This window comes from Eucyclogobius newberryi, unplaced genomic scaffold (genome assembly GCF_026437365.1).
Source record: "Eucyclogobius newberryi isolate DKJ021-1_F unplaced genomic scaffold, fEucNew1.0.hap1 SCAF_4, whole genome shotgun sequence".
NCBI classification, from domain to species: domain Eukaryota; kingdom Metazoa; phylum Chordata; class Actinopteri; order Gobiiformes; family Gobiidae; genus Eucyclogobius; species Eucyclogobius newberryi.
Genome location: NW_027316056.1, coordinates 7,621,990 through 7,637,564, shown reverse-complemented (window position 1 = coordinate 7,637,564; position 15,575 = coordinate 7,621,990). Strand labels below are relative to the sequence as shown.

General features: G+C 45.9%; 1 protein-coding gene across 2 annotated transcripts; it reads left to right on the top strand.

The window, feature by feature from the left end:
- The first annotated feature begins 12,624 nt into the window (after positions 1-12,624).
- On the top strand, positions 12,625-15,341 carry LOC140377957 (deoxycytidylate deaminase-like). 2 transcript variants are annotated; one of them, XM_072463582.1, is made up of 7 exons: positions 12,625-12,712; positions 12,839-12,926; positions 13,394-13,511; positions 13,622-13,726; positions 13,980-14,076; positions 14,351-14,394; positions 14,929-15,341. In XM_072463582.1, the coding sequence occupies exons 1-7, from the start codon at positions 12,699-12,701 to the stop codon at positions 14,943-14,945; spliced, it is 483 nt and encodes a 160-aa protein (XP_072319683.1). In that variant the 5' UTR covers positions 12,625-12,698; the 3' UTR covers positions 14,946-15,341. The 2 variants fall into 2 exon arrangements, with proteins under 2 accessions (XP_072319683.1, XP_072319682.1); XM_072463581.1 differs by having other exon boundaries at positions 13,610-13,726; positions 14,929-15,340.
- The last annotated feature ends 234 nt before the right edge of the window (positions 15,342-15,575 follow it).

Genomic DNA, 15,575 nt, shown 5'->3' with positions numbered 1-15,575 from the left:
CCAAACTTTTTGACTCGAGGGCCACATTGGGTTCTAAAATTGGACCGAGGGGCCGGTCTAGGAAAATATGGTGAAAGGTAAAATGAACGTCGAGCCACAGTATAGTGAGTTTGACATTTGCTGCATGTCCTCCTTTCTCTCTCATCATTCCCCTTCCTTTCTTTCTCATTCCATCTACTGTCTAATAAAGCCTATGGCAAAAAAAAAAAAAAAAAAAGATATTTTAATATAACTTGGACAAGCTTGGCAGGCCAGATTGAAAGGCCCAACGGGCCGGATGTGGCCCGCGGGCCGTAGTTTGGGGACCACTGCTTAAAAACATCAAGTACATTTACATCAGTGGCGGCTGGTGGTACAAATTATAGGGGGGCTATTTGACATGACCGTGTTTTAGGTTTTTTTAAATGTCCAAAATTGAATTAATTAGGTAAACACACTTTATTTCTTTTGTTAATGATAATACAATGACAATTTGTGAGAAAATACATATGGGCCAAATTTACATTTTAGACTTTATAAAATGAAAAGAGCAAATCAAAAATCTCAGTGATACTGTCACTTATAGTGCAGAGTAACATTACTACATTAAGAGGAAAAAAAACCCACAAACAATTGTCATTGTTTCATAAAACAGCTTCTAAGTGGCATTAGTTACCCTGAACCACACGTTTAACATTTAACATTTTTATATTTAATCATCACAACATTATTGCTGTTGGAAAGTTGTCATTTATGGCTTTCTTTCATGGGTTTTCTAAAAACAAAAGCATATTTTTATCAATAGAAGTTAAGCGATACTTAGCGTTAGCCTTATGCAAGTAATAAACTAAAAAAAACTGCGTGTTTGTTGTCATGGTAACGGAGCACGGAGTTTGACAGACACATGTCTCGGCTCGGATTGATACGAAATCAGCCGCTTTCAATAAAGCAGCAAACAGTCGAGCAGCTCATTTTGAGTCGTTTTGGACGTACCTTTTGTCACAGACTCTGTAGATGCAGTTTTAAGACGAAAACACGGCGTGTGGCACTTCCGCGTATGCGCGCGCACATGTCTGTGTCTCTAGCGTAAAAAGCGTAGCTCCATGGCGTAACTACTACGTTCAAAAGGGCGCTTTCTGGAGCGCCCCAAAGTCGCTATTTTCCTATGGAGAAAACCATAGTGACGTAGTCACTTTTGATTGTGATTTGATTGGCTAAAAATCCCCATTGATTTTCTATGAGGCTCTGGAACGCTATTCAAACCGCCCCACGGCTACGTAGAAAAGTGACGCAGGCTGCGCAGCAGACCACGCGGCGCGCAAACAAAGCATACATCTATATCTATTTATGGATATATATTATTATTTTACACATTTACTAATAAGAATATAAGATATTTCTGAATAAATTATATTGTTTTTAGACACAAAAAAATGTACGTGGTTGGCTGATTGACAGGGGGGGCGGCGCCCCAGCGCCCTTAATGGACCAGCCGCTGCTGATTTACAATGACCCAAAAAAACTGAAAACTATAACAATTAGATCTGATTTTGGGCGTGTGTTTACAGCACAAAATAAATCTGATCATCAAAAACACTTGCTGACATTGCCAGGTTATTGATGGTGTTTTAGAGTTACTATTTGGAAGAGCAGATCTTTTGAAGAAAATCCTCCTCCAGACTTCTGGCCCCATCCGACCTCAAAGATGCAGTAGAACCATATCATCCAAACAGTCTCTAAAAGTACAGTAGGAGGTAGAGCCTTCTGCTGGTCCCAAGAGTCTCTAAAAGCACAGTAGGAGGTAGAGCCTTCTGCTGGTCCCAAGAGTCTCTAAAAGCACAGTAGGAGGTAGAGCCTTCTGGTGGTCCCAAGAGTCTCTAAAAGTACAGTAGGAGGTAGAGCCTTCTGGTGGTCCCAAGAGTCTCTAAAAGCACAGTAGGAGGTAGAGCCTTCTGCTGGTCCCAAGAGTCTCTAAAAGCACAGTAGGAGGTAGAGCCTTCTGCTGGTCCCAAGAGTCTCTAAAAGCACAGTAGGAGGTAGAGCCTTCTGGTGGTCCCAAGAGTCTCTAAAAGCACAGTAGGAGGTAGAGCCTTCTGGTGGTCCCAAGAGTCTCTGCATGAACTGTGTTCTGGCCCCACACTTTATCTGCCTCTCGAAACTAGATTAAACTCATATGTAGTGATTTTGTTTTTGCTGTAGTCCTATAAAAATCTTTTCAATCAAAACAAATTATTAATCAACTAATAGAAATGTTTGTCAACTAAGACACCATCGACCAATTAATTTACTTTAAGATTAAAGGACCCTACTTTTCCGGACAATAGTCTTTGAGATCATTTAAGACCTCTGCGAGCCATCTTCAGGACATTGATCCTGGTGGTGAAGTGTCGCTCTAGAAACCTTCAGTCAAAGGATTAAACAAACGACAACATTAACTTGGTTTGAGTAAATCAATTGTTGCCCTAATAGTTTAAAATGTTCCTATTGCATATCTATTTTTTTTAAGAATATGGATTTTCTTTTCCCCTTTATGCTGGTTTATGCAGGAGCAATTAAAGTTCTATTATTTCTTTTTTAAAAGGATTGACATGCCTCCTCACCTGTAACTACTTCATCACATATGAGTTATTTTGGTATGTTAAATAAGAAAGCCACATTTCTTAAAAGCCATTGCATCATCTTTTATTTATTTTGCAAAACCGTCTAGTGTGCCATGCTGAGCTTAATGCCATCGTAAACAGCACTGATTTAAAAGGCTGCACTGTCTACGTGACTCTTTTCCCCTGCAATAAATGCGCCACACTCCTCGTCCGGGGAGGTGAGTCGATTCAAGACATGCACAGCTGAAAGGCCCAGACAATTCTCTTACTGCATTTTTTATGATGTACTAACAGACGTCACAACTGTGGTCTACCTGTCAGACAAGAATGCTGATCGTGATGATACAAAAAAGGCCAAGAAAATACTCAGATGTATCAAACCTGAGTAAGTCTCTAAGTAAATGGCAGCGTACCAGTTCATTCAGTCAAATCCAAACACAAGTTGTCACTGTTATTCTGTTGTTGAGTCGTTGTATTCCTCCAAAACGGTGCAGAAAAGCCTTTCACAGACTGATTAAACTGTGCAGGCCTCATCGCTCTGAAGAGAAGACTTTGGAGATGTATTTGGGGAACATCTACTTCCTGCTGCTCGATGGAGAAACCGACCCTGAGTGAATTTCTTTTTCCATCCATCCATCCATCCATCCATCTTATTCCGCTTTATCCGGGGCCGGGTCGCTGGCAGCAGTCTGAGCAGGGACTCCCAGTCCTCCTTCTCCCCAGACACTTCCTCCAACTCCACCGGGGGGATCCCGAGGCGTTCCCAGGCCAGCCGAGAGACATAGTCTCTCCAACGTGTCCTGGGTCTTCCCCGGGGCCTCTTCCCAGTGGGACATGCCTGAAACACCTCCCGAGGGAGGCGCCCAGGAGGCATCCGGAACAGATGCCACCTCAGCTGGCTCCTCTCGACGTGGAGGAGCAGCGGCTCTACTCCGAGCTCCCCCCGTGTGCGGAGGAAACTCATTTCGACCGCTTGTATCCGCGATCTCATTCTTTCGGTCATTACCCAAAGCTCATGACCATAGGTGAGGGTAGGAATGTAGACCGACCGGTAAATAGAGAGCTTTGCCTTTCGGCTCAGCTCCCTTTTTACCACAACGGTCCGATGCAGCGACTGCATCACTGCAGCCGCTGCACCGATCCGCCTGTTGATCTCACGCTCCATCCTTCCCTCACTCGTGAACAAGACCCCGAGATACTTGAACTCCTCCACTTGGGGCAAGGACTCCCCACCCACCTGAAGAGGGCAAGACACCTTTTTCCGGTCGAGAACCATGGCCTCGGATTTGGAGGTGCTGATTCTCATCCCAGCCGCTTCACACTCGGCTGCAAACCGTCCCAGTGCAGCTGCAGGTCCGGGTTTGATGGAGCCATCAGGACAACATCGTCTGCAAACAGCAGAGATGAGATCCTGTGGTCCTCAAACCGGACACCCTCAGACCCCTGACTGCGCCTAGAAATTCTGTCCATAAAAATTATGAACAGAACCGGTGACAAAGGGCAGCCCTGGCGGAGTCCAACATGCACTGGGAACAGGTCTGACTTACTGCACCCCCCAAAGGACACCCCGAGGGACACGGTCGAAAGCCTTCTCCAGATCCACAAAGCACATGTGGACCGGTTGGGCAAACTCCCATGAACCCTCGAGCACCCGATGGAGGGTATAGAGCTGGTCCAGTGTTCCACGACCAGGACGAAAACCACTCTGCTCCTCCTGAATCCCAGGTTCGACTATGGGTCGGATTCTCCTCTCCAGTACCTTGGAATAGACCTTACCCGGGAGGCTGAGGAGTGTGATCCCTCTGTAGTTGGAACACACCCTCCGGTCCCCCTTCTTGAACAGAGGGACCACCACCCCGGTCTGCCAGTCCAGAGGCACGGTCCCCGACCGCCACGCAATGTTGCAGAGACTGTCAACCAAGACAGTCCTACAACATCCAGATACTTTAGGTACTCAGGGCGGATCTCATCCACCCCCGGAGCCCTGCCACCGAGGAGTTTGCAAACAACCTCAGTGACTTCAGCTTGGGTGATGGATGAGCCAGCCTCTGAGTCCCCGGTCTCCACTTCCTCTTTGGAAGACGTGACTGAGGGATTAAGGAGATCCTCAAAGTATTCCTTCCACCGTCCGACGACATCCCCAGTCGAGGTCAGCAGGCCTCCACCCGCACCGTAAACGGTGTTGGTGAGGCACTGCTTCCCCCTCCTGAGGCGCCGGACGGTTTGCCAGAATTTCTTTGGGGCCGACCGATAGTCCTCCTCCATGGCCGCGGCTCGCTTGGCCTGCCGATGCCTGTCGATGACCTCAGGAGACCTACAAGCCAGAGTGGCCTGATAGGCCTCCTTCTTCAGTCTGACGGCATCCCTTACTTCCGATGTCCACCACCGGTTTCGGGGGTTGCCGCCACGACAGGCACCGGAGACCTTGCGACCACAGCTCCGAGCAGCCGCATCAACAATGGAGGCGGAGAACATGGTCCACTCGGACTCAATGTCCCCAGCCTCCCCCGGGACATGGGAGAAGCTCTCCCGGAGGTGCGAGTTGAATACCCTACTGACAGAGGGCTCCACAAGACGTTCCCAACAGACCCTCACAATGCGCTTGGGTCTGCCAAGTCTGTCCGGCTTCCTCCTCCGCCAGCGGATCCAACTCACCACCAGGTGGTGATCGGTTGACAGCTCCGCCCCTCTCTTCACCCGAGTGTCCAAGACACGCGGCCGGAGGTCAGATGACACGACAACAAAGTCGATCATTGACCTCCGGCCTAGGGTGTCCTGGTGCACTGATGGACACCCTTGTGCTTGAACATGGTGTTCGTTATGGACAATCCGTGGCTAGCACAGAAGTCCAATAACTGAACACCGCTCGGGTTTAGATCGGGGAAGCCGTTCTTCCCGATCACCCCTCTCCAGGTGTCACTGTCATTGCCCACGTGGGCGTTGAAGTCCCCCAGTAGAAGAGTTCCCGGTCGGTGTACTGTCCAGTAACCCTCCCAAGGACTCCAAGAAGGCTGGGTACTCTGCACTGCTGTTCGGCCCGTAGGCCGCCACAACAGTGAGAGACCTGTCCCCCACCCGAAGGCGGAGGGACGCGACCCTCTCGTTCACTGGGGTGAACTCCAACACGTGGCGGCTGAGCTGAGGGGCTATAAGCCCACACCAGCCCGCCGCCTCTCCCCGCGGGCAACACCAGAGAAGTGGAGCGTCCAGCCCCTCTCGAGGAGATGGGTTCCAGAGCCCAAACTGTGTGTGAGGTGAGGCCGACTATATCTAGTTGGTATCGCTCAACCTCCCGCACAAGCTCAGGCTCTTTCCCCCCCAGCGAGGTGACATTCCATGTCCCCAGAGTTAGTCTCTGTGTCTGGAGATCTGGTCGCCGAGGCCCCTGCCATCGACTGCTGCCCAGATCTCTCTGCACCGGCCCCTTATGGATCCTCCTGCGGGTGGTGGGTCCACGTCGCTCTTTCGGGCTGTGCCCGGCCGGGCCCTGTGGGGTAAGACCCGGCCACCAGGCGCTCGCCATCGAGCACCCATCCCAGGCCTGGCTCCAGGATGGGGCCCCGGTGACGCCGATCCGGGCGACGTAAACGGCCTTGTTCGTGAACTCATCATAAAGGGCTTCTGAATTTCTTTTTGTGACATTTATCAAAGATTGTCTTTGGTGATGAAAGCTAAATCTGTCTGATCATTTCTTGCGCCGCTCACTATATAATTCAGTCTGATTTTTCTCCTGTTTGAGTCATTTGTGCATCAAACATACACAATGTCCTCTACCTGCTATATTTGTACAAATCTGTAGAAAGTTATTGTTGAAATGTACGACTCTATGAATAAACATCATTTCATGAATTGTCTTAAACGTAAAATAAAAACATAAAAGTATGAAACCATTTGCATGTTTGCTGTTTGCATAAAGTTTGCATGTTCTTCCAGTTCCTGTTTGTATAAAGGTTTTGTGTGGATGTTGTGTTATTCCATTTGAGTGAAATGAGCTACGGAAATAAATTCAAGCTGTGGCTGAAACTATTGTAAGACACTGGACACAGTAAAACTTTAAAGTGCCAGAGTCAGGGCCAGAGTCAGAGTCAGAGTCAGGGTCAGAGTCAGAGTCAGGGTCAGAGTCAGGGTCAGAGTCAGGGCCAGAGTCAGGGTCAGAGTTAGAGTCAGAGTCAGGGTCAGAGTCAGAGTCAGGGTCAGAGTCAGGGTCAGAGTCAGGGCCAGAGTCAGGGTCAGAGTTAGAGTCAGAGTCAGGGTCAGAGTCAGAGTCAGGGTCAGAGTCAGGGTCAGAGTCAGGGCCAGAGTAAGGGTCAGAGTCAGGGTCAGAGTTAGAGTCAGGGTCAGAGTCAGGGCCAGAGTTAGAGTCAGGGTCAGGGTCAGAGTCAGAGTCAGAGTCAGGGTCAGAGTCAGAGTCAGGGTCAGAGTCAGGGTCAGAGTCAGGGCCAGAGTCAGGGTCAGAGTCAGGGCCAGAGTCAGGGTCAGAGTCAGGGTCAGAGTTAGAGTCAGGGTCAGAGTCAGGGCCAGAGTTAGAGTCAGGGTCAGAGTCAGGGTCAGAGTCAGAGTCAGGGTCAGAGTCAGGGCCAGAGTCAGAGTCAGAGTCAGAGTCAGGGTCAGAGTCAGAGTCAGGGTCAGAGTCAGGGCCAGAGTCAGAGTCAGGGTCAGAGTCAGGGCCAGAGTCAGGGTCAGAGTCAGAGTCAGGGTCAGAGTCAGAGTCAGGGTCAGAGTCAGGGTCAGAGTCAGGGCCAGAGTCAGGGTCAGAGTTAGAGTCAGAGTCAGGGTCAGAGTCAGAGTCAGGGTCAGAGTCAGGGTCAGAGTCAGGGCCAGAGTCAGGGTCAGAGTCAGGGCCAGAGTAAGGGTCAGAGTCAGGGTCAGAGTTAGAGTCAGGGTCAGAGTCAGGGCCAGAGTTAGAGTCAGGGTCAGGGTCAGAGTCAGAGTCAGAGTCAGGGTCAGAGTTAGAGTCAGGGTCAGAGTCAGGGCCAGAGTTAGAGTCAGGGTCAGGGTCAGAGTCAGAGTCAGAGTCAGGGTCAGAGTCAGGGTCAGAGTCAGGGTCAGAGTCAGGGCCAGAGTCAGGGTCAGAGTCAGGGCCAGAGTCAGGGTCAGAGTCAGGGTCAGAGTTAGAGTCAGGGTCAGAGTCAGGGCCAGAGTTAGAGTCAGGGTCAGAGTCAGGGTCAGAGTCAGAGTCAGGGTCAGAGTCAGGGCCAGAGTCAGAGTCAGAGTCAGAGTCAGGGTCAGAGTCAGAGTCAGGGTCAGAGTCAGGGCCAGAGTCAGAGTCAGGGTCAGAGTCAGGGCCAGAGTCAGGGTCAGAGTCAGAGTCAGGGTCAGGGTCGGAGTCAGGGTCAGAGTCAGGGTCAGAGTCAGAGTCAGGGTCAGAGTCAGAGTCAGAGTCAGAGTCAGGGTCAGAGTCAGGGTCAGAGTCAGGGTCAGATTAAGGATGTGGGAGGCTGAGGCTGTTAGACTTGGAGTCCCACATCAGAGTTTTAAATTATAGATCTATTTTGCAATTACATGTGTCATTCAAGACAGGCCTGTGACTCTGATTGTGTGTGACTCTGATTGTGTGTGACTCTGATTGTGTGTGACTCTGATTGTGTGTGACTCTGATTGTGTGTGACTCTGATTGTGTGTGACTCTGATTGTGTGTAACTCTGATTGTGTGTGACTCTGATTGTGTGTGACTCTGATTGTGTGTGACTCTGATTGTGTGTAACTCTGATTGTGTGTGACTCTGATTGTGTGTGACTCTGATTGTGTGTAACTCTGATTGTGTGTAACTCTGATTGTGTGTAACTCTGATTGTGTGTAACTCTGATTGGCTCAGAAATTTAAACCTTGTTGTATAAATTGTTCTGATGTTTTAAAAGTGAAATGATTTTCCCAGATCCTTCTGGATAAATGAGGGATGGATTTGAAACATGTCTCTTCAATAATTATTGTCAACTTTTATTTCGGTGAAAGAAAACGTATTTTAAAAACACATTCAATGCTGTTCTAGATGTCAAGGTCAATATTAAACACTTTAAATGGTCAAACACAAATGACACTTCTGTGTATTGCAGGTTTGAGTTTCCAAACGTGTATTTAGTTGTAAGAATGAACACAAACTGAATCGTATGTTAACCACCTTTGATTTCCGTCACACCTTTAATCTGTGAACTTTAAATCATCTGAACAAACCACATTTTTAGGAGATTTTAGTTGGGTGTGAATCCATTCATCACTTAATGTGGCGGCTCATCATTTAAACATGAGTCAACAATAACAATAAAGGGAGTGTTCTTTAAGTCACTGCACCGGTTCACCAGCACTTCTTAAACAAACTCCACTCTTACACTTTTGCTCTTAAACGGGTTATTCATTTTCTCAGAACAGACATCCAATTATAGAACACAATGTTTTCTGAAATTTTGAGGGCCAGAGTCAGAGTCAGAGTCAGGGTCAGAGTCAGGGTCAGAGTCAGGGTCAGAGTCAGGGTCAGAGTCAGAGTCAGAGTCAGGGTCAGGGTCAGAGTCAGGGTCGGAGTCAGGGTCAGAGTCAGGGCCAGAGTCAGAGTCAGAGTCAGGGTCAGAGTCAGGGTCAGAGTCAGGGCCAGAGTCAGAGTCAGGGTCAGAGTCAGGGTCAGAGTCAGGGTCAGAGTCAGGGCCAGAGTCAGAGTCAGGGTCAGAGTCAGAGTCAGAGTCAGGGTCAGAGTCAGGGTCAGAGTCAGGGTCAGAGTCAGGGCCAGAGTCAGGGTCAGAGTCAGAGTCAGGGTCAGAGTCAGAGTCAGAGTCAGAGTCAGGGTCAGAGTCAGGGCCAGAGTCAGGGTCAGAGTCAGAGTCAGAGTCAGGGTCAGAGTCAGGGTCAGAGTCAGGGTCAGAGTCAGGGCCAGAGTCAGGGTCAGAGTCAGGGTCAGAGTCAGAGTCAGAGTCAGGGTCAGGGTCAGAGTCAGAGTCAGAGTCAGGGTCAGAGTCAGAGTCAGGGTCAGAGTCAGGGTCAGAGTCAGGGTCAGAGTCAGGGTCAGAGTCAGGGTCAGGGCCAGAGTCAGAGTCAGGGTCAGGGTCAGAGTCAGAGTCAGGGTCAGAGTCAGGGTCAGAGTCAGGGTCAGAGTCAGGGTCAGAGTCAGAGTCAGGGTCAGAGTCAGGGTCAGAGTCAGGGTCAGAGTCAGGGTCAGAGTCAGGGTCAGATTAAGGATGTGGGAGGCTGAGGCTGTTAGACTTGGAGTCCCACATCAGAGTTTTAAATTATAGATCTATTTTGCAATTACATGTGTCATTCAAGACAGGCCTGTGACTCTGATTGTGTGTGACTCTGATTGTGTGTGACTCTGATTGTGTGTGACTCTGATTGTGTGTGACTCTGATTGTGTGTGACTCTGATTGTGTGTGACTCTGATTGTGTGTGACTCTGATTGTGTGTGACTCTGATTGTGTGTGACTCTGATTGTGTGTGACTCTGATTGTGTGTGACTCTGATTGTGTGTGACTCTGATTGTGTGTAACTCTGATTGTGTGTAACTGATTGTTTGTGACTCTGATTGTGTGTGACTCTGATTGTGTGTGACTCTGATTGTGTGTGACTCTGATTGTGTGTGACTCTGATTGTGTGTGTGTAACTCTTGCCCGCACATCTCTACACACAACACTTTCATGCATGTGTAACTATCTGTGTGTAACTTCATGTGTCCGTGTGTAGTTAAACCTGAGCTTGTGTGATGTGATTCCTGTGTCTAAAACGATCATGTTGTATGAACAGATGAACTCTCTTAGTCCTATGCACACAGCTCAGGCTCACACACACAAACATTATTCAAACATTACTAACTACTACTATTACTACTACTCCTTACTACTACTACTACTACTACTACTACGACTTAGTAGCTGACAGAATTGTATTTTCTTGTTAGGCCCGAGCGCCACAAGCTGGCGAGAGGCCTATTAGTCTCGTAAGGCCGTGCAAAGCACGGCTGCGAAAGTGCGCACGTAGTGCGCACGAAATCGAGCGCGAAGCGCTCGCCCACTTACAAACACTCACTAACGCACTCCTCCACTCATGCACGCCCCGTGCATACTAATTAGTTGTAGGAAAATGGAACATTACCCTTGTAAACGGGCGAAGCCCGTGCAAAAGTTCGCACTAAACGAGCACTTTAAATTGGGATGACGACCGGTCGTCATCCCCATATAAAGCACTCATTTCCGCTAATTAGCTCACGAATACGTTCCCCATCTCTTGCATGTTCCGTGCATATAAGCATGTAATGCAGATGAGGAGGTCCCTCATCTGCCTGAAGAGTGGGTCCAGTTCCAGTCTCCCTCGTGTCCGTCTGTGAGAGTCGGATCTCTCCTTCACTGGAACTCCTCCAGGTTTCTACGCTTTTTTCCCAAAGAGGTTTTTTTTTTTAGTTTTTCCTGGCCGAGAAGGAGAGTCTAAGGACAGAGGACCCTGGGACATCGTCCCTCGCCACCACAGACATTGTCTGACTTCATCGCCACCACAGACATTGTTGATTCATTTCTCCCTGTGGCCCTCAGAGGCAACTGTTGTTGTGATTTTGGGCCTTACAAAAATAAATTGATTTGATTTGATTTGATTAATGCAAAAATTGAACATTATTACTGTATAGAGGGCCAAAAACACAAAGTGGGCGGAGCCCACTCAAAATTATCGAAATTACCCGTCAGTGACCAGGGACCCACACCATGAGGTAGGAAAGCGCGAGCGCTTTCCGAAAATGTATAGTTTATGATATTTGAAAAATGGGAAACATTGTTTTCGCATCAGAATATTATTCTTTCTTTCTTTCTTCTTCTTCTTCTCGGGACCAACCCCCCTATTTTTCACCCAGTGAACATTGACGAAAAGTCACAAAAATTTGCACACGTCTAAAAATCTCTACATTCTGGCTATTTCCCTTTTCTAAAATAAAAAAAATTGGCGCGTCAGCGCCCCCAAATGTACCAAAAATGCATTGAGAGATGGGAAATGACCCAAAAAAAATCTGATCGTAGAATCATGAAATTTGGCGCAGAGGTAGATGGTGACAAGAGAAGTAAAAAATATTATAACGGCAACGCCGTCCGCCCAACTCAATTTTGGCCTCCCCATCAAAAAAGTCAAAGTGACCCATGTCATAATTGTTATGGCTTTGCTGTAGCGATGACCAAAACCTCCCATGTTGTTCCAATGGGGAAATCGCCAGAACATGTTTACACTTTAGACTTTCACAAACTCCTCCCAGGGCGTTAGCCCTATTAACTTGAAATTTGGTGAGACTCATCTTCAGGGGTGAACCATCAAAAGTTATTCACATTTTTATTCAAAGAGTCACGGTGTCTGTGCGGCAAAGCCGCACATTTTGCTAAGAATTCAAAATAAAATTGCTTTTTGATGGTAAAACAAAGGGGAGAAGATGTGACAGCGTCACAGATTCAGCAGTAGGCGTAATAAAAGGACAATTGTGGCGCGTTAGCGCCCCCTCCTCTTGCGGCGTGGCGGCGGTGTGGCGGCGGCGTGGCGAGGGCCGATCATTGCCGCTTGCGGCTATATTTTTGGTTTATTGTTGTTCAGCTATGGTTTTTTCTTGAGCGATCTGAAGCCCGTGGATGAAATGAATGAGAGTTACTGCTGTATTGCTGCATCAAAGGATATTCAGATATACTAAAACACACTGGCAGCCAATGAAGTGAAGATAAAATGGGTGAGATGTGTTCATATTGTCGAGTTCCTATTAAAGGAAAACATGCAGCAGTATTTTGGACACGTGCAGTTTAATTCATGCCATATAGAGCACATTGTCCCAAATGCATGGATACCATTTTCAAACAGGGCAACATGGGTATCGCTCTGACCACACGTCGCAGTTGAACAACAACAACAACAACAACAACAACATCAAAATGACAGTGGAAGATGAAATATATTGTTTTTTAAAAGCAGCTCATCAAATGGAGGAAAAACAAGTAAGACCGGTCTTTGTGGACTTTGCATTGTCTTCCGGGATAAAATATGTCATGAGAGGCGGTGCCGCTGTTGCTGAGCAGTCTTTTATAAAGCCTGGCACAAGTTCACCTGGCACAAGTTCACCTGGCACAAGTTCACCCGGCACAAGTTCACCCGGCACTTGCATCACCATCATCTGAAGCCATGGCTGGCCCTGGGTAATGATTTTTTATTATTACAGTACTAAATAGTGCAGTATTTTATCTGGACAACAAAAAGTCCAAACTCATGATTTGTGTAAATATTTATCTTGATATTGGTGTTTATCTGTTTGTTTTCTGCAGACCGAGAAAAAACTACCTTGAAGATAACAAATATTTCATGTCTGTGGCCGCCCTGACAGCCGAGAGGAGCAGAGATCCAAACACACAGGTGCCAGAGGATTTTATTAAATTACTTTATATTGTTGTCTTTATATAAATAATGGGACGTGATGTGGTGATAGTTGATGAGACAGGTCCAGATTGTTAAGTTTTTACTGATCAGTAGATTTCAGGAGATGAACACAGGATGGTCACGGCACAACATGTAATAGATTCACAATGTCACTTCTGCTATACTTATACAGTCCTAACTTTAGCATACGCCAGAAAAGACAGTCATTTACTTATTGACTGTTTAAGGGGTACATAAATAGTCTGACGACAAAACATGTAAGAGGTGGTAACATACATGAACGCTCATCTCCTTAGACGGTCATGACATTTAATATTAGCAGAAGATAGATCAACTTATAATATCAAACACAATTAGATCAAACAAAGAAGATATCAAACTATAATAAAAAGTATGCATACATAGAATTATAGCAGGGGAATTTGTGCTGTCTCTTTGTGCAGGTGGGAGCCTGTATTGTAAAGGACGGCGAGGTCATTTCTGTTGGCTACAATCATCTGCCCATAGGTGATGACCAACCTTACTGGGGTAAAGAGTATCCAGATTCTAAATACTTGTATGGTGAGATGCATTTCTAACATCATATTTTGCATAAAATGAGACATAGAATCTCTGTGTTTTAGTTGTGTGTATAAGTGTATAACATGTATTTGTGTCAGTGTGCCATGCAGTGACTCATGCCATCCTGAATGCAAAGGGTGCAGATTTGAATGGTGCCTCTGTCTATACGACTCTGTTTCCCCACAATAAATGTGCCATAAACATCATCATCACTGGTGTGTAAATATTACTTTTATTATTGAACCACGGTATGTGTGTGTTTAATGAAATAATACAAAATTGTAAAACACAATGATTATTGAGTGTCTGCGTGATGACGTCACGCAGTCTGGAAAATCTATGCAATGTCTTCAGCCATTGCAGATTTTCTAGTTTTAATAGTAACATACATTTACATAAACAGGCCACATTACTTTTTCAGGAAGATAAGTGGTTGTTTCTTTTACTTTTAACGTCTGTATTTTCCAGGTATTAAAAAGGTTATTTACCTGCATGACAATTACACTGACAAGCCCTGGTGCGTAGCCTCCAGGAACATGCTCAACACAAAGAAGATTCTTTTAGAGTAAGTATCTGCACAACACTTTATCCGTTTCTTTATGGATGTTCTGTAAATAATTCAACTGTTTCATAGTTTCAACCACAGCCTCTGCTTGGGAGGTTTTAGAGCAATTTTTGTCATTTTAGTTTAGCTGTGCTGTTTGGTCCTTTTACACCACTTTCTTTAGTACAGGCCGTAACCTCACACTAATCTGATGAGTTTATGAGAAACTATTCAGTGTTTTGTTTTTATTATAGTTAAAATCACAAGCACTTCAAAGAGTTGTTTCTTCACACAGGCAGATGAAACCAATTGATGTTGACCTCAGGGAAACCCCCGCAGGTATGCCTTTAAACAATATATATATATATATACACACATACACACACACACACACACACACATACACACACACACACACATACACACACATACACACACACACACACACACATACACACACACACACACACACACACATACACACACATACACACACACACACACATACACACACACACACACACACATACACACACTCACACACACACACACACAAACACACATACACACACATACACACACACACACACATACACACACACACACATACACACACACACACACACACACACACACATACACACACACACACACACATACACACACACACACACCACACACACACACACACAAACACACACAGAGTCTTTGGACCTGTTTGTTTTAATCTAAATTTACAAGGAACAACATTTTGCTGCTTGTGTAATTCTATGTCACAGAAAAATAGTGCATGTGTTTATTTCCTTGTGCTGCTTAAGTGGTAATATTCAAGTATTCACACTGTTCCTTACTTTACTATTTATCTGTCTTTAGATCCTTTTGAAAAATGAAGAAGGATTCCTGCCACTTGGTTTCAACCCCTTCATAGGTTTTCAGTTTTTCAGTTGCTTGATTTCAAAATGGGGTTCTTATTGTGTACTTAGTCTTGAATGAAATATCTGCAGATGTGTGTGTACTACTCCTACTATATGTATAACTAATGTTTGAGCACACAGAGGGAAAATATGTTGATCCTAGACACAAAACCTTATGTTATCTCTGATTAATATTGTTTTGCTTTACACCCTGAGATGAGACGTGCAGATGTGACGGTGAACATACATGTATGTGAACATAATGTACATGAAATGGTCTTCTTCTTACCTCCTGCATGACCTTTGACACCACCTTCATCACTATGTCTTTCTTCTGTCTCATTTTTTGGAATTGAATAGTAATAAAAAAGTATATAAAAACTGTGTGTTTCATGTGTATCGTGTACATGTACTTTAACATGCACTGTCCGCACCAAATACACAATAACAATAAGAGTGATATTCCCTCAAAGTTGTTTTGGTAAATATATACAAAATATATTTGTGGCTGTGGAAGTATTGAACTGAAATTGAAACGTTTTACTGTTTTACAAAGGTCCAAAACATCATAAATTGTGCAACAGACAAAATATAAATCTTACTAAG